This window comes from Penicillium odoratum (assembly GCF_028828045.1).
Source record: "Penicillium odoratum strain IBT 22623 chromosome Unknown utg000004l_segment0_segment0, whole genome shotgun sequence".
NCBI classification, from domain to species: Eukaryota; Fungi; Ascomycota; class Eurotiomycetes; order Eurotiales; family Aspergillaceae; genus Penicillium; species Penicillium odoratum.
In genome coordinates this window covers 966,966-984,078 of record NW_026643146.1, presented here as the reverse complement: position 1 = coordinate 984,078, position 17,113 = coordinate 966,966, and the positions used below count along the sequence as shown (strand labels likewise).

At 48.3% G+C, this 17,113-nt stretch overlaps 9 protein-coding genes across 9 annotated transcripts; 7 read left to right on the top strand and 2 right to left on the bottom strand.

Annotated features, from left to right (window-relative positions):
- Nucleotides 1-294: 294 nt before the first annotated feature.
- N7520_004624 (L-fuconate dehydratase) lies at nucleotides 295-1,832 on the top strand (the record flags this gene model as incomplete). Its single annotated transcript, XM_057138558.1, has 4 exons — nucleotides 295-339; nucleotides 400-504; nucleotides 576-1,181; nucleotides 1,230-1,832. 4 exons carry the CDS (start codon nucleotides 295-297, stop codon nucleotides 1,830-1,832), a joined length of 1,359 nt encoding a protein of 452 aa, XP_056996765.1.
- Nucleotides 1,833-2,125: 293 nt separating this feature from the next.
- Nucleotides 2,126-2,988, bottom strand: tim21 (the record flags this gene model as incomplete). The annotated part of the gene is made up of 4 exons (XM_057138557.1): nucleotides 2,126-2,311; nucleotides 2,364-2,418; nucleotides 2,474-2,658; nucleotides 2,725-2,988. The coding sequence occupies 4 exons, from the start codon at nucleotides 2,986-2,988 to the stop codon at nucleotides 2,126-2,128; spliced, it is 690 nt and encodes a 229-aa protein (XP_056996764.1).
- Nucleotides 2,989-3,132: 144 nt separating this feature from the next.
- N7520_004622 (ADP-ribosylation factor GTPase-activating protein) lies at nucleotides 3,133-5,061 on the top strand (the record flags this gene model as incomplete). Its single annotated transcript, XM_057138556.1, has 6 exons — nucleotides 3,133-3,360; nucleotides 3,440-3,575; nucleotides 3,652-3,835; nucleotides 3,897-4,603; nucleotides 4,657-4,974; nucleotides 5,033-5,061. The coding sequence occupies 6 exons, from the start codon at nucleotides 3,133-3,135 to the stop codon at nucleotides 5,059-5,061; spliced, it is 1,602 nt and encodes a 533-aa protein (XP_056996763.1).
- Nucleotides 5,062-5,897: 836 nt separating this feature from the next.
- Nucleotides 5,898-6,419, top strand: N7520_004621 (uncharacterized protein; the record flags this gene model as incomplete). Its single annotated transcript, XM_057138555.1, has 2 exons — nucleotides 5,898-6,016; nucleotides 6,056-6,419. The coding sequence occupies 2 exons, from the start codon at nucleotides 5,898-5,900 to the stop codon at nucleotides 6,417-6,419; spliced, it is 483 nt and encodes a 160-aa protein (XP_056996762.1).
- A 712-nt stretch (nucleotides 6,420-7,131) lies between these two features.
- On the bottom strand, nucleotides 7,132-8,765 carry N7520_004620 (folic acid synthesis protein; the record flags this gene model as incomplete). The annotated part of the gene is made up of 3 exons (XM_057138554.1): nucleotides 7,132-8,113; nucleotides 8,169-8,377; nucleotides 8,433-8,765. The coding sequence occupies 3 exons, from the start codon at nucleotides 8,763-8,765 to the stop codon at nucleotides 7,132-7,134; spliced, it is 1,524 nt and encodes a 507-aa protein (XP_056996761.1).
- A 688-nt stretch (nucleotides 8,766-9,453) lies between these two features.
- On the top strand, nucleotides 9,454-10,737 carry N7520_004619 (nitronate monooxygenase; the record flags this gene model as incomplete). The annotated part of the gene is made up of 4 exons (XM_057138553.1): nucleotides 9,454-9,466; nucleotides 9,573-9,834; nucleotides 9,891-10,392; nucleotides 10,447-10,737. 4 exons carry the CDS (start codon nucleotides 9,454-9,456, stop codon nucleotides 10,735-10,737), a joined length of 1,068 nt encoding a protein of 355 aa, XP_056996760.1.
- A 531-nt stretch (nucleotides 10,738-11,268) lies between these two features.
- Nucleotides 11,269-12,614, top strand: N7520_004618 (wax synthase family protein; the record flags this gene model as incomplete). The annotated part of the gene is made up of 2 exons (XM_057138552.1): nucleotides 11,269-12,023; nucleotides 12,110-12,614. 2 exons carry the CDS (start codon nucleotides 11,269-11,271, stop codon nucleotides 12,612-12,614), a joined length of 1,260 nt encoding a protein of 419 aa, XP_056996759.1.
- A 1,026-nt stretch (nucleotides 12,615-13,640) lies between these two features.
- On the top strand, nucleotides 13,641-14,624 carry N7520_004617 (uncharacterized protein; the record flags this gene model as incomplete). Its single annotated transcript, XM_057138551.1, has 4 exons — nucleotides 13,641-13,797; nucleotides 13,844-14,104; nucleotides 14,154-14,417; nucleotides 14,467-14,624. The coding sequence occupies 4 exons, from the start codon at nucleotides 13,641-13,643 to the stop codon at nucleotides 14,622-14,624; spliced, it is 840 nt and encodes a 279-aa protein (XP_056996758.1).
- A 519-nt stretch (nucleotides 14,625-15,143) lies between these two features.
- Nucleotides 15,144-16,154, top strand: N7520_004616 (2EXR domain-containing protein; the record flags this gene model as incomplete). The annotated part of the gene is made up of 1 exon (XM_057138550.1): nucleotides 15,144-16,154. The coding sequence occupies one exon, from the start codon at nucleotides 15,144-15,146 to the stop codon at nucleotides 16,152-16,154; it is 1,011 nt and encodes a 336-aa protein (XP_056996757.1).
- Nucleotides 16,155-17,113: the final 959 nt, after the last annotated feature.

Here is a 17,113-nt window from a genome sequence, read left to right as displayed (position 1 = left end):
TTCCCCGGCTGGGGCAATCATCCACCAATTAAGATATCGGATTTGCGGAAACGGGGACGGCGGAGTGAGGGGTGAGGGCAAATGTGCCAACGGCGCGGGGGTTTAGAGGGACTATATACGGGTCCCGAGTAGCAATTTCTTCCGGATTCTTTTTGATTTATTTCCTCGCATTCTGACTTATATTATACCCTCCATCTTCCTCACAGAATCCACACATTTCCCTTGGAGTTCCCAGACTGTGAAGAACGTGTTCAATTGAGTCTTTTCTAGTATTATTGTTGATCAGTCGTCATCATGGTTAAGATTACTGGCTTTAGCACACGGGACGTGAGGTTTCCGGTATGCCTGCTCTATACCCCTCCAGCTGCACGAGATTCGATCGTTAACACGCCACTTTAGACCTCCCTCGACAAGACTGGCTCCGATGCTATGAACGCAGCCGGTGACTATTCCGCTGCCTACTGCATCATTGAAACAGACTCCGACTTCACCGGTCATGGCATGGTACGTATAACAAGCTCTCAATGCTTGCATACATGCATAAAGTACCTATACATTCTAACACGTCATTCCAGACCTTCACAATCGGCCGTGGTAACGAAATCGTCTGCGCTGCCATCTCCCTCGTCACCCCCCTCGTCATCGGTAAAGACCTCGATGAGCTAACTGCCGACTGGGGCAAGACCTGGCGCTACCTGGTCTCCGACAGCCAGCTTCGCTGGATCGGTCCCGAGAAGGGTGTCATCCACCTTGCCCTTGGTGCTGTTGTCAACGCCCTCTGGGATCTCTGGGCCAAGACTCTCGGCAAGCCAGTCTGGCGTATCGTCGCAGATATGACTCCCGAGGAGGTCATCCGCTGCATTGACTTCCGCTACATCACTGATGCTATTACACCTGAAGAGGCGCTGGCAATGCTGAAGGAGGTTGAGGGTGGTAAGCAGGAGCGCATTGCGGATGCAGAGGCCAGCAAGGCTGTTCCGGCTTATACTACTAGTGCTGGGTGGTTGGGATACTCTGAGGAGAAGTTGAAGGTGTTGTTGGATGAGAGTGTTAAACAGGGATACAGACATTTCAAGTTGAAGGTTGGTGCCAACTTGGAGGAGGATAAGAGACGATTGAAGATTGCTAGAGAGGCTATTGGGTATGATAAGGGCAACATCCTTATGGTTGATGCTAATCAGGTATGATTCAATCTCTGTCGATGGTTGATTGATACTAATTTGGACTAGGTCTGGTCTGTCCCCGAGGCTATTACCTGGATGCAGGAACTGGCTGAGTTCAAGCCTTGGTTCATTGAAGAGCCTACCTCCCCTGATGATATTCTTGGCCACGCGGCTATCAAGAAGGCATTGGAGAACACCCCGCATGGAACTGTCGGTGTTGCTACCGGTGAGATGTGCCAGAATCGTGTGATCTTCAAGCAGCTGCTGCAAGCCGGTGCCTTGACTGTTCTGCAACCTGATGCTTGCCGTGTTGGCGGTGTTAATGAAGTTCTTGCTATTTTGCTGCTGGCTCGCAAGTTCAATGTCCCCATTGTGCCCCACTCTGGTGGTGTTGGTCTGCCCGAGTACACACAACACCTGAGCACAATTGACTACGTTGTTGTCAGCGGAAAGCGAAGTGTTCTGGAGTATGTTGACCATCTGCATGAGCACTTTGTTCACCCGTCCAGTGTCAAGGATGGTTACTATGTCACCCCCATGGAGCCTGGATACAGCGTGGAGATGAAGGCCGAGAGTATGGATGAGTTCGCGTTCCCTGGTGAGGAAGGCAAGAGCTGGTGGCGCTCCGAGGAAGCCAAGGTCATCCTGGAGGGACCTCGAGTAGTATAAAACCTTTTTGATGTCGTTATGTGTATTCATGTTAATAGCTTTACCAAAATATAATCCCAGAATGTTTATAGGGAATGTGTTTCATTGTACTGAGTTAGATACTGCAGTGGGATATGGTACATTGATCTGGGTGGTTCATAGACCGGCCCTAAAAATACAATAAAATACTAACTGGCGACAGTAGGCCAGGTATATGCGACGTAGAAAGCCCTTGTTCCACATCGGACAAGAGCTCTGAGAGATCCAAAAGCTTTTCAACAAGATACTGATATGGTATGCGCTTCATAGCACTTTCAGCGCCACTGAATGCCAAAAAGTTTCAGCGAGCTAGCCACGCTGGGCTTCTCAACGGCCTTCTCAAGGACAACACGTGAGTGTCCTTTGACGTCCAGCGCAAGGAGTTGGTATTCCCATTCGCTCTTATCCAACGGTTTGATCATGTGTACGTGAACGATTCCAGAGTTGAGAGGACCCTCGACCTATATAGAAAGTGAGTATTTTGTTCCAGCGATAATAAAATGCTTGACATACGTGGAAGTTCATGCGGAGATGCTCACGGCCTAGACGGTCCTTTTCAAGGCTCGTCCTGTATGGTTTGTTAGTCCATACTTAAAGTTGCACAAAATAGTCCATAAACTCACGCAATAGGGCGATGCCGTGCCCATTTGCTCGAGGTATTCTCTCCAAAGGCTTTGATTTCTCGCCGGTCACCGAGGAGTTTTATGCACCGCGCGTCGTCCTTGACGCGGTCGACGGCTTTCTCGAATTGCCATGTTCGACTATTCGGAGAGATAACATCGGTCCATAGAAGGTAGAAGACACCTCCCTAGAATCATCGAAATGTTAGACAATTCGTTTTCGGTCTTCGCAAAGGTGGGTACCAAGAACCTACTGTCAAAACGACACCAGCTAACACAACCACGAAGTTGAAAGATTGCTGTGTAGCACGCGAAACCTTTTCTCGTCCATTCAAATCAGCCCAGTCATATCTTCCATCGTCTGACAAGACTGTAATGTTCCTCCGTCGTTTGGTTGTGCCGTTCGGGCTACTCTGTGTGGCGTATAGTCGGCTGATGGCGATTCTGGGATATGGGCGCAGAGCCGCTGCGGCACTTGAAGAAGCCCGAGGGAGAGCACGCACGTACTGAGGATTCATGGTGGGTGCGATCTTTGACTGCGTCCAACGAAGAAGATGAAGACGGCGATAACGATAGGCAGACTCACGTGCCCATGGGTAAAAAATACGGTATTGTAAAATTGTGGCCCAAGTGGCGTCATTTCCCCATAGTTAAGGTCCCTAATGCCCCACCGCCGGTCACCGCAGAACTGCAAAATTACACCAGGCACAGGGACTCTCCCGAGTCCGACCACGTTCGCCGTTCCCGATACATCGTTTTGGGCTTCTGTCTACAACACCACAACACTTCTTTTCTCCCTGATTTTCATAGCCCTTACCTCCATCATGAGTGCCTCCAAGGCGCAGTCTCAAAAGCTCTTTGAGAAGATGAAGTTGAAGCCTGCAAACAAGGTGCGCTCGCCCCGCGCCCCCGTCCCGCCGTTCTCGGTGCATTTTGGCCATTGTTCGCTAACAAGTCTCTCACGGTTAGGTGTGCTTCGACTGCAACTCTAAGAACCCTACCTGGTCGTCGGTCCCTTTTGGTATCTACCTGTGCCTTGACTGCTCGTCCAATCACCGCAATCTCGGCGTCCACATCTCCTTTGTTCGATCCACAAACCTCGACCGTATGTATTCTCCTATGGGGCGAGATTTGAGCAAAGCCACTCTGCGATTGGAATTTGGCTGACTAGACTGAAATAGAGTGGCAATGGGAGCAGTTACGAGTGATGAAGGTTGGTGGAAATGAGTCTGCGACCAAGTACTTCCAGTCACACGGAGGGTCTGCCGCGCTGGCCAGCAAGGATGCGAAGGTCAAGTATACGTCCAATGCGGCCGTCAAATACAAGGAGGAGCTGAAGAGGCGGGCCGCGGCGGATGCGCAACAGTCAGTACCCCTAGTCTCAACGGTAGGCTCTCCAGGTAGATGTTAACGGCGCATTGTTTAGGTACCCAGAGGAGGTTGTCATCACCGATATCCCTGCTGGCACCCCATCTGATGGCTCGGCTACCCCTGCTGGTGAAGATGACGACTTCTTCTCATCCTGGGACAAGCCCTCAATCAAGCGCCCCAGCAACCCGCCATCCCGCACCAGCACGCCACCCGTTGTGAGCCGAACCGCATCTCCGTTTTTGACCGCCAACTCGAACGGCTCTCGCTCCAAGTCCCCCCTGTCTGCATCTGAAGAGAAAGCTGCAGCCCCCGCTCCCGCTCCGACTGCCATTCGCGCCAACTCTGCTGCTAAGAAGACCACCACGGTTGGTGGCGCGAAGAAGGGCGTTCTGGGAGCCAAGAAGGCCCCCAAGCTTGGTGCGAAGAAGGTTGCTCCCAGTGATATCGATTTTGAGGAGGCCGAGCGGAAAGCCAGAGAGGAGGCCGAGCGCATTGAAAAGCTTGGATATGACCCCGAAGCTGAGCAGGCCGAGGCCGATGCTAAGGCCAAGAGCACTGCTGCCGCGCCTATTGCTTCTCCCACTCCCGTCAGCCCAAACCGGGGTGGATTTGGTGCTACCAGCAAGACCAATGAGCGCAACTCAAGCGATGTCGAGCGTCTCGGCATGGGAATGAACAGACTCGGATTCGGACAGGTCTCAAAGCCTCCGGCTCCCAAGAAGCTTGGATTTGGTGCTGTTGCTCCCCGATCTGCTGCGGACGGTAATTCTTTTTCTGTAATTTTTTGTAGAGCGTGCAACTAATCATTTCCATAGAGGAGGAACTCTCCCAAACCAAGACACGTTTCGGCACCCAGAAGGGTATCTCTTCTGACGAATTCTTTGGACGTGATCGTTTCGACCCCAACGCTCAGGCCGAGGCCAAGCAGCGCCTCACAGAATTCGACGGCGCGACTTCTATTTCCAGCAATGCTTACTTCGGCCGGCCCGAGGACGACCTTCCTCAGATTGACGACGGCTACGGAGACTTGGAAGCCACCGCCAAGGACTTTGTTCGTCGGTTTGGTATCACCGCAGGAGACGACATTGAGAACCTGTCCCACCTCGTCGGCGAAGGAGCGACCAAGCTACAAGGTTGGTATCTCTGATGGTAAATATTCTACATATGGGTACCGTTCCTAACTTCTCCTAGGTGCCATTCGCAACTACCTGAACTCATGAATACCACATGGTGGCTTTTCTTCTCGATATCACGCGTTTTGTTACATTCAATACTTAGCAAGCCCCATTGATCCCCCCACATTCCCGTGATGCGTGACGTATATCTTGTCTCCGAATCTCTCGCCAGCCTTCGATTTCTTCTTATTGCTCCATCCAACACCTTCATGCTGTCGGTGGATGATCGAAGAAAAGTTGATGTAAATTGCAGTTCGGCGTGATTGATGGTTGATTGACGATGCTTGTTTGCCTTACAGTTCATCGGGCATTTCGCAGCCACGTAATGATGAGTTAAGGCTTTTTCTTTTGTTAGTTTGACATGTTCTTCTCTTGTGTTTCTGATAGGATTTTAAGTTAATGCAAAAATTTGGATTGATAGCGTCTTCCTGCGCCATATAGAAAACAATGCATGAATGAACAAAGCTGTCATAAAACCAAGTCCATACTAAAATTCAAAAATTCTTTCACCCTTCGTTGCGCAGATTGGACGATCTGTTGAGGCCGTTCACGATCGTCTGGTCCAATATATGGACAGCTGCTTATGTTTGAATTATATAACTCTCTAGGCGAGTTCCTTGTCTTTATACCTCTCCCAATTCAACTTCCAACGCCCAGTAAGAAATCGTCCCAATATCGACACTTCCTCCAGAGACGATTTCTTTGGATTCCCTCAACCTTAAAAGAAAAGTATCTACTGCCAAATTGAAACCCAGGAGCCGACCACTCTGCGAGATTGATAGAATTTGTGGTCTTATACAACCAGCCTAAGAACCGGGAGGCAAGTTGTCGCTCGATAGCCGGTAAACATTTGCTTTGCACAGATGGGAGCATGACACAGTATGGGCCGTTGCCTCAGAAATTGTTTCCTGCAAGCTCCGAATTTTCGACTGCTGGATGCTGCCACTGTACTGTACTGCTCGCCATCTACCAAGACGGCCTCGAGCAGTGCCACCATATTGTAAGAAATCGAAAACCAAAAATCTACATCTCCTACTAGGAGTCCGGTTGATTTACTCCTCACAAACATCTCAGATCTGAATATTGTAGGATGGGCAGATTCTCACTATGTAAGGTTGCGCGGGGTCTCGGATCATCTGCAGGCAAAGGGTGCTTTTGTGTCTGCTCAAACATCATATGATTGGTTCAAAGCCAAGAGGATCTGTGCAATCTGCTTGGTCCATTTTGTTGTTGGATCGTCCATGGTCCGTGAACTACCTGCCCTGCAGCGCTTCCCTGATGCTCTGCCTGATGTCTTCGCTGCACAGGGTAGCATCCTGGGCACCCACTTGCCCACAGTCCCCTCGCGTGTCATCGGCCTGGCCTTATACGCTTCTAACTACTCCGCCCAGTATACCAAGTGATTGGAACATCTCTTCTCACGGTTCGCCGGTATCCATTGTGACGGATGAGAATCGTTATCACTGGTTTGCTTTTTTCTAATTAATAAGCGCAACTTATGCAGGTTATCATTTCCCCGATCATTTATCGAGCAAGATGGCTTCTAAAAGAACCGTCTTAACCAGACTCGACCATTGGGTCTATATATAAAAAAAAATTACATTCCATCGCGCGCGCAATAAGCTCGCACGCGAGGAAACTATTTTATTTAGTAATCCGTGCAAATTCGAATAGTGTGTCTCAAATCTCATTGGCTATTCTTATAGAAAATCTGTTCATTAACGCAAATCGAACACATTCCTCTCTGTACCACTTAGATCATCCTCGCTATTGAGGTTCAGAAGTTGTTACTCTCTTTCTTTTATTCCCTGCTTGTGCCCCGTGTGCTTTATTGCTGTTGATTTGGGCCATGTGCCCCGAAATATCCGCTCCTTTTGGGGGGTTTTAAGATTATTGGAGCAAGGTAAGTGCCAAGAAATTTCAAATGTCTATTCAGTGGCTATGGGGATCCTGGTAGTGGGTATCTCAAAGCTTCCATGTATAACAAATCCCCTATAAAACTCCATGATGAATGAAGAAACATGACCAGTATATCGTACAAAGTTGAAAGCATAACGATAAAAAGTTTTCCACGTACGTAGACAACGTACATGCATATTTTACGGGATTTGATCCCTAGACACGATAAATTGCATCAGCAACCTTCGCAACCTGCCACATCTCCTTCACATCATGCACACGCACGATATCGGCACCGCCGGCAACACTAGCCGAAACGGTCGCAGCAGTACCCCAGACGCGCTCTTTGGGTGTCTTGACGCCCGTGATATTTCCGATAAAACGTTTTCGGCTTGGGCCCATCAGCCACGGGATACAGTCCAGACCTTCAGCGGCTCGAAGAGCTGGTAACTCACGCAGGATTTCCAGGTCTTGTGGTTGGAGCTTTGCGAACCCGAGACCGGGGTCAAGAATGATGCGCCAGCGACGAATTCCTGCGTCTTCGGCGGCTGCTATGCGGGCACGAAGCTCGGCACAGACTTCGGGGATGACGCCGTTAGGGTAGTCGTGGAGTTCGGTCATTGTCTGCGGTGTTCCACGCATGTGCATGAGGATAATGGATTTGCCGAGACGGGCTGCGGTGGGGAGCATTTCTGGGTCGAGAAGACCCGCAGAGACATCGTTGATGATGTCTGCACCCGCGGCACAGGCTGCTTCGGCCACGGCGGCGCGGTAGGTGTCAATACTGATAGCGATGTTGGCAGCCTCTGGGATGTTCTTGCGGATGTGTTGAATTGCGGGTGCTACTCTGGCGATCTCCTCCTCTGCACCCACTGGCGTTGAGCCGGGGCGGGTGCTCTCGCCACCGACGTCGATGATCGTTGCGCCCTGGGCGATGAAGGCGCGGACTGTTTCGGTGAGTTGAGTGAAGTCATTAGGGGAGTGGGTGCCACCATCGGAGAAAGAGTCGGGGGTCAAATTGAGGATTGCCATGACGTGAGTGGGGCGTTTGGGATCAGTTGCATAGAGATTTGGGAAATGTGGCGAGATGGGCGTTGTCGAGTATGGTGTTGGCTCTGGAGGCGGAAGGGCCTTAAGATGCTCGCTAAATGTAAGTGCGTTTTTTCCAGATTGGGGCGGCCGTTCATGAGGTATTAATCTATGTCTATTAGTGATGTTGACCCTTGATAGCTTCGTAGAAAGTTGCCACATACTGACAAAGAGGCCGGAGCACAAAATCCCGATCTAACATGAGGTTGTGTGGAACATTGAGCCGTTCATGGGCAAAAATCTCTTGATCGTACAATAGGATGTCCAAATCAATTGAACGCGGGCCCTTATCAATCAACTTCTTTCGGCCCAGCTCGATCTCAATGGATTGGATCGTATCTAAAAGCTCCATTGGAGAGAGACTAGTTTCAACCTGATAGCTGTCAGTATCCAATATGAACTGAAGCAGAAACGAATTGCATTATCACCTCGCAGACTCCATTGAGAAACGTGTCTTGATCAAGCACATACATCGGAGTCGTCTCAAAGAGTGAGCTTGTTCTCTTGACTTTAATTTTGGCTCGATCCAGCTCCAGACAAGCCTTTTCAATCATCTCAACACGATCTCCTACATTGCTACCCAATGCAATAAAAGCTCGATGCATTCCGTGGACTCCATTTGTGGAGTTCAAGCCTGACGTTGACTGTGGCGAGGACCCGCTTGAAAGACGCCTTGCGTATGATTTCAAGTAGGATATGGCACCAGAGCGCTTTGCCTGAGCATTTCCATCGGCCAAAGGCATAACCACTGGATTGCCCATTGGGTAATTTCCTAAAAAGTCTTAGTCTGGCTGCAAAAGATGATAATGCAGGGACGCGGGGAAGTAGGAAAAGCATGATGTCCCGCTTTTTTTTTTCTTGGTCCGATAAAAGATAAGACCGAAAGAGGCAAAACCATTGGGATGAACCTACTCGAGCTTGCAATAGAGCTTATACTACAATTGGATTGTTAGAATGCATAGAATCGCTTGGCGATGATATAATCAGGCAATAGGTACCTTTTCGTCCAGCATCCGTGCAAAAGCCGATCATTCTGCTGTGTTGCATTCGGCGCTGTCGGTAATGACGGGAACCGAGGCGATCGCAATGCGCGCGAATATGAAGCATTGTGGATGCACCCAGCTGAGAATACTCGGTGGTATGAGGTCTGCAAGCTCATTTTTCTGTCGAGACGTGATTGTCGCTATCTAGAAGGTTTGAAGGAATGATTGTTGCAATCAATACATTCCCCTTATCGTGTCAGGTGAGCTTTAGATGCCTTAGAACGGGAAATCAAAGGCCTGAGATTTCGGGTGTCAAGGTGTCAACCCCGCCCTTTTAACGTATGATTTGGTTCAGATGAACCGAGGCTTGTGACCTGGAGTTCTAAATGCGCCTCGGTCCCTTCCATTTATAGGTTCCATTTTCCCCGGACTTTCTCTTTTCTTTTCTTCAACTACATATTTTAAAATGGCTTCTCCTCGTACGTATCCACCTTCCACATTTTCGTTGTTTTGCTCCCTTTGCTTTGTTTTGATTTTCCAGCTATGACTTCATATCCCAAACCATCTGACATGTGGCCCCCGCAGAGATAATCCGTACTCCCATCACCGATCTGCTCAAGATCAACCACCCCGTTCTGCTGGCGGGTATGAACGTGGCTGCTGGCCCTAAGCTGGCAGCCGCGGTCACCAACGCTGGTGGTCTGGGTGTCATCGGAGGTGTCGGCTACACACCCGAGATGCTGCGCGAGCAGGTTGCCGAGCTGAAGAGTTATTTGAACGACAAGAACGCCCCATTCGGTGTCGATCTGCTGCTGCCTCAGGTCGGTGGCAGTGCCCGCAAGACCAAGTGAGTCTTCCCTGTAAAGCCGGTGATGAAAAGAATATGCTAACATATTCATCCAGCTATGACTACACTAAGGGCAAGCTCAACGAGCTTATCGATATCATCATCGAGAGCGGTGCTAAGCTCTTCGTCTCTGCTGTCGGTGTTCCCCCTAAATCCGCCGTTGAGAAGCTCCACGGTGCTGGTATCCTCTGCATGAACATGATCGGTCACCCTAAGCACGTCGCCAAGGCCCTGGATGTCGGTGTTGATATCATCTGTGCACAGGGTGGTGAGGGTGGTGGCCACACTGGTGATGTTCCCACTACTGTCCTCATCCCCACTGTTGCCAAGCTGGTCAAGGGCAAGAAGAGCCCCCTGACTGGTCAGGACGTCCAGGTCATCGCTGCTGGTGGTCTTTACAACGGCAACTCTGTTGCCGCCGCTCTGATGCTCGGCGCCTCGGCTGTCTGGATCGGTACCCGCTTCATTCTGTCTGACGAGGCTGGTGCTCCCAAGGCCCACCAGGAGGCTGTCCGCACTGCTGGCTTCGAGGACAATATCCGCACTATTATCTTCACTGTTCGTATATCTTGGCTTTGAATATTCTTAGCTATTATCTAACAAGTACTATAGGGCCGTCCCCTCCGTGTTCGCAAGAACGATTACATCATGAATTGGGAGAACAACCGCGCCGACGAGATCAAGCAGCTCACCGCCAAGGGTATCATCCCCGTTGAGCACGACTTCGAGAACCTGCCCGATGATGTTGATGACGATACTCTTGACAACGCCCGTCCCTTCCTTATGGGTAAGGTGGCCGCCGTTGTTAATGAGAAGAAGTCTGCCAAGGCCATTGTCGATGAGCTCGTCACTGATGCCGCTGCTTTGCTGAAGAAGGGCAACCAGATGCTGGCTAAGCTGTAAATAATGATATTCTATTCCTATTTGTCTTGTATTACCCATAGCGTGGCTTACAGATGAGCCACCGGATTGGCCATAAGGCCGTGGTGCGCGGCTTCTTTTTATCGAAATCGAAGAATATTACAAATATATCATGCGTTGTCGCTCACCTGGGCTGGTAAAATGAATATTGTGTACGGAGCACGGAGGATATACGGTGAGTTCTTGCATATCGTTTCCTAATCAGGTAATTGGCCCCCAAAGATTCTGGCAGAATTAGCAAAATGCATGTGGGGGCCGGCAACTACCCTCCACTTTCGACAAGGTACCGGGGTCCATCTTCTTTTCAATCCGTTACACGAGGCTTTTACATGTTGTAGCCCAGTGGAACATAAACGTTTGGACGTCTCGACAAGGCTCTGAGAAGATCAGGAGCTTCAGCCTAGCGGCTTAGCCCCAGCAACCTTTTAACACTTTAACCCAATTCAAGCATTGAGCCTTTGAACAAGGTGCAAGTGAACTTCCAGCAGTGCCGGGGGTTAGGCCTTAATCAAAATGACATTTGCTACAGATCTGTACCTCACAGGCGTCAGTTCTGCACTGCAGATTTTGATGCCAACGATCATTCTCATTACGACACCAAAGAGATCAGTTCTTCGATATGTCACAATCCCATGCATGCTTTGGATCCTAAGTTACAATTTGCGCGCAATGGATCCTTACTGTCAAGTATTCACCTTCATCGTTGGACAAATATTCATGGCTACTCCTCAAGCTGCCACCTTCTTGTTGATCAAGCCTCTTGATGCAAATGATCTCGTTCGCGAAGCGCCAGACCGTACAAAAACATTCGCTGGTCTTTTTGGCTATGCATGTGAGCTACTGTGTCAAACGCGTGCTATCAGAACTCCTCGACAGGTGAAGGGTATTCCTCCCCATCCGGCATGTTATCACGACGCCAAGAGAGATACCATTGTCGTTTCCCGGCATTTATTCTTATTGAGGCAATCTGTCATTCTGATCTGGCAATATGCTTTGCTTGATGTCATTCAGTCGACCGCTCATCAGCAGCCTGTGCGAGTTCCTGATGTGAGGTTCACGGACCTTGAGTGGAATGTGTCGCTTGATATGTGGATAGAACGATTCGCAACAAACATCATTTCTTGGTATCTGTTTGCTCGCATTTGCATTGATTCTCGGTACCGTTTGGCCTCGATTGTTGTTGTTGGATTGAAGTTGCGGTCTCCTCAAGACTGGCCTCCTTTGTTTGGAAGAATGGCTGATGGCTATACACTACGAAAATTCTGGGGGTAAGGACTCACATGCCTCTTTTGATTTCTTGAGTTCAACTTGAAGTTAATCGAGTGATATTTGACTAACCACATAATCTATGTAGAGCATTTTGGCATCAATCTCTCCGCCAGCCGTTCACCGCAATCAGTAGCTTGATTACGCGTAATATTTTGCATCTTCCCCGACCATCGATACTTGAGCGATATACGAATATTTTCCTGGTGTTCCTCACATCAGCCTTACTCCATTTGACGACCGATATAATCACCGGTATTCCGGTGCAGTACTCCGGAGCAATGCCCTTTTTTATGAGCTTCACTTTGGGATACATGATAGAAGATGGTGTTCAAGCCCTTTATAAACGGATCAAAGGACCACAGGAGGATACTGTTTCGTATTGGAAGCGGGCTATTGGTTACTTGTGGGTTGTTGTATGGCTGGGTATCTCGTCGACTTGGTATCTTCACCCGGCTATGGAGCGTGTCCTCCCACACGAGATGGCTTTGATTCCATTTAGTATTGCGGATCGCATCGGAGTTGTACCTGTTGCAGGATTTATTGTTTTGGGTGGTCTTACTCTACTCTTCGGGTTCAAAGCTGAGATTTAAGGATAATGTGGGCAATGATATATATAATTCACCGAGAATTGGGCTTAACCGCAGCGCGTTGAGTAGCTGTGTAACTGAACTATTTTGGTCTCATTAATCTGGTATAAAGAAGGAGTGGCAGTGTGATCGAAAAGGCTCGCAAGTTCATCAGGCCACCCGTAAACTCACAACCTCGCCAAGCAGGCCTCTACTCATCCAAGACATTGAAATTATGGATCGTTCGGCTACCAGAGAAACTGTAAATATGTCAGCTCAGACTGACAAAACTCTCGGTGAGTACATTTAATGTCAAAAACCAACCATAAGCTCCGAAGCCACCACATGCTGGTCATCGAAACCTGGATCCAACTGATATAGTTAAGTATCGCATTACTTCTAAATTTGGGGGCATCAATGTGCAGCCCGCCTTATAGTCTGCCTTAAGAGTGGCTATGTATGACATACTTTGTGGGGGAAAAAAGGCAAACACCATTGATATCCCTGGGTAATCGCGTAGCCCCAATAAGATACACGAAAATTATCGCAGAATAAGTACTACTGTACGTCAATACTACATGGGGCCAATCAAAGAATTGCGGGGAGACATGAAAATACGCCGATTAATCGGAACCTTTGCCCCGCATGACTTGATCTATCGACGATCAATTATTTTTAGCTGATCTATACGTCCGACACCGGGGGAGATCCTAGTATGCCAATGTAAGCTGATAAACAGAGCAAGTATACGAGGTACTCAGCCTCATTATATTCGAATTATTCCTTTTTTATGGGTTCGCATAGGCTCGGCGAGTTGAGAGTGTCTCATAGACTCGACGTTTCAACGTCACTGCTCTTACGTCTCAGGCAAGCCATCAGGAGTACGATGACGATTGCATAGGCTGTGAAAGGTGTAGGCGATGGGCTGATGGAATCTGGGATATATAAGGGGTTTGATGTCCAGTATTTGGGCAATTAATTATCCATCCAGAAAAAGTACAGCATCAATCATTCAGCTTTAGTTCTCACAACGTTTATACCTAGGTCAAGATGAAATTGTCCGATATTTTGGTTTTCTCCGTGGCTTTGGCTACAGCGACTGCAGTCCCAGTGAAGCGTGACGATACGGTGGAAATCACTTTCTATGGTGCAGCAGGTACCCAGTTCACGCAGAGCTTCCCTACAGACAGTACCGTGACTCAAATCAGTAAGTCGATACTCCATCTAAGGTCTCGAGATGCTAAAATTTGCAGCCAACCCCTTGAGCATTTCGAGAATCTCATCTAGCAGCGATGACGCTGAATGCACATTCTCTGGCTCAGGTGGAAGTGTCACGACTATCGAAGGCGCCTACTGGAAGGACGTCGGTCCTCCTCAGACACAAATCTTTGGAACGTGCACCAAATTCTCATCGCTGCGCCGACGCAGTGACGAGGTCATGATCACCTTCATCGGTGCTGCCGATGCTCAGTTCACGCAGAGCTTCCCAACAGACAGTACCGTCACCGACATCTGTAAGTCCGTGCTCTACCAATGGAAAGTTTCTGGCACTAACTTTTGTAGCGAATACTCTGAGTATCTCCCACATCTCTAATAGCGATGCTAGTGTTGAGTGTTTCTTCACGGGTACGGACAACAGCTACACCGTTGTGAATGGAGCCGTTGAAGTGGATGTCGGGCCCCCTCAGACCCAGGTTTCTGGTCAATGCTTCAAGTTGTCCACCCCGACTCGCCGCTCATCTGATGTTACGGTCACATTTACTGGAGCTGTTCCTGAAGCTGAGTTTACTGAGCAATTCTCCCTTGATGGGAATACTTATTCCATCAGTATGTCTATCATGTGTGAATTGATAAATATTACTGACTGATTGTGTAGCTAATGCTCTGAGCGTCTCCCACATCAAAGTGGATGAAGGGGATGCTTCTTGTATATTCTATGGTATTGATGGCTCTATTACCTCTGTCATTGGTGCCGAGACTGTTGATGTTGGTCCCCCTCAGACTCAGGTCCAGGGCTATTGCGTACCTCTCTAATTCTCCCTTGGGAGATATACCAGGTGCAGAAAGTGATTCAACACCGAAATCGCGATACTTGAGGGAACCTTGAAAGAAAGTTTGATTTGAAATGTGGACACTCCTTGACTGTTATATAGATTGTGTTTGTATTCGAAAATTAAGCCGATTCGGCTCCAAATGTGATACTTCACAAGTCGAATGGTTCTAATTTGAGTCAGATTTTCTGTGCAACATATGCATTGACGTCCTTTACCGTAGATCTATGAAGGCGGTGGGTCTTAACATTTTAACTGATTCTGCCGGTACTTTTATCTACTAGTAATATACTACGGAGTAATATAGTGAAGTAGTTAAGAACTGCCACCTCTCACCGACTTCAATCTTTTCTTTACTATGCCTCCTAACAGTAAATTGTAAGCATACACACATCTGGGCACGAACCAGCCGCCCCAAATCTCTAAGGAGTACTTTACATCTAAAGTTACTCTCAAGCTGCTTCGCAACAAACCGTCAACAATACACCTTAAACATACGACAATGGCGAGTTCACAAGTCATCAGTTCCTTTCCACGCTTTACGGACCTTCCGGCAGAGATACGAATCATGATATGGCGTGAATGTTTACCATATCGGGTTCACGAGCTGGATTCCGACGATTTTTACGAGACAGGCCTAGGTACAGGCCTAGGAGAATTTCCACTTGTGTGTGGTCTTCTAAAGACCACGGAAATGAATCATAGGCCACCGGCCATCTCCCGCGTATGTCGCGAGTCTCGCGTTGTGGCTTTCGAAAATCGTGTTAGGCTCCCGTACGCAGAATTGCCTGAAGAAGCTTTCTGGGCTTCTCCTACAAGGCTTGATGGAATGATAGATCCGTCCCGAGACACTGTCCACCTTAATTGGGTGCCTTGGGATGAAATATTGGAAGACGAGGGAAATTATATGCAGTATCTTGCCTGGCATGCTGCTAATTCGCGTGGTGGGTCTCTGTGGTATGGTAGTATTTTTGAAGATCAGAGTCCATTTCTAGAATCCATATCTAACCTCGTGATCATCATGAGAAAGATCATAATACACGCTACCTCTGAATATGGCGCAAGAACGGGCCTTTTCGGACTGTTAGGGGATGCAACAGTTCAACTTGTTGACCTTTCTGATGAAAAGAGACTCAAAGCCTACTTTGATCTAGCGGAGGAAACCCAGAAGAAGGGCCATGTCACATTTGCCCAAGACTTGCACAGAAAGCCCTGCGAGGTTCTTGAAGAGGAGTTCAAACGAATAATGTCTCATAAATGCAGCTTACTTGGCCGAGAACAGCTGCCGCCCATGCGTGGCGCGATCATGTTCAGACTATGCACTGATATGTGCAACAATTCAGAGGACGCTGAAGCAGGCTTCCGTCCATTGCCTGGAACCACATATATTCCACCAGATCGAACACAATGGCGAGGAGCGCGAGGGGCGCGAGGGGGGCGAGGGGGACGCGGAGGACGAATCAAGCCTCCTTATCGGATTAGGGGCCGACTCCGAAACAAGATTGTTGCTTAGGGAAAACTCACATCGCGGAAATAGAGGGATATGCATAGAATGGGTTTCTGTACATATAGTACCTGAATATCATCTTATACACTTGTATATATGATGTTTTTCAAATTGCGTTCAAACACACTATCACTTTAGCGCCAGTACTTGGGAGGCTGTAAAGAGATATTCAATGCTAATTTCTTTTTCAGATTCTTACAAGGCCTATAATGTGCTTGTATTAACCTCCGGGGTATATGGATTGAGCATGGTTTATGAAATATAACTTAGGGACAATGGAATTGTTCGTCTCATAGACTTCATTTTTACTCAGGTATATAGGTCACTTCACGTACCGTATTTTCTTCGACGCGTGGGGATTTCTTATTCTGGTTGCCGCCGCTTTTATGAGGGCGCTTAGGTTTAAGCTCACTGGGTAATTTTCAGTCTGGGCTCACCAAGGAGAATACTCATTGAATAGGTTATTGATTTCAATTCGCTAAGCAATTTGTCACGCGACGCTATCTGGTCATAGTGAGTATCGCTTGTATGGATTGTATACATATGTCGAGGCTCGACCTTAAGTCTTAATTGCAATGGATTATAAGGTTATTTCTCTATATATCTAGGTATTTATGCCAAGAAGGCGTGGTGGTATGTTATGCAAAATAGAACAGATGTAGAACAGATGTAGAAAAGGGTAAATTATGTTGATAACTAAACGGCTTTGTGATTGAATTAGTTTAAGCATGATCTGGGCTAATTTAGGCTTATTGGGCTTTATCAGGGGCCTAGTATGGGCATGTTTGGGTTGGGTGTGGGCCGAGACCCAGGGCCTAAATTGGGCTTTACGGAAGTCTGTCTGAATCGACCTGCACATCTCCGAGTGTGTTGCCTTCGAGCGTTCCCCTCTTCATTAGGTATGTTTTTAAAAAGTTATTCGCAATTTACAAGGGCGCCAAAGCTCAGGATTACTGACTAATCAT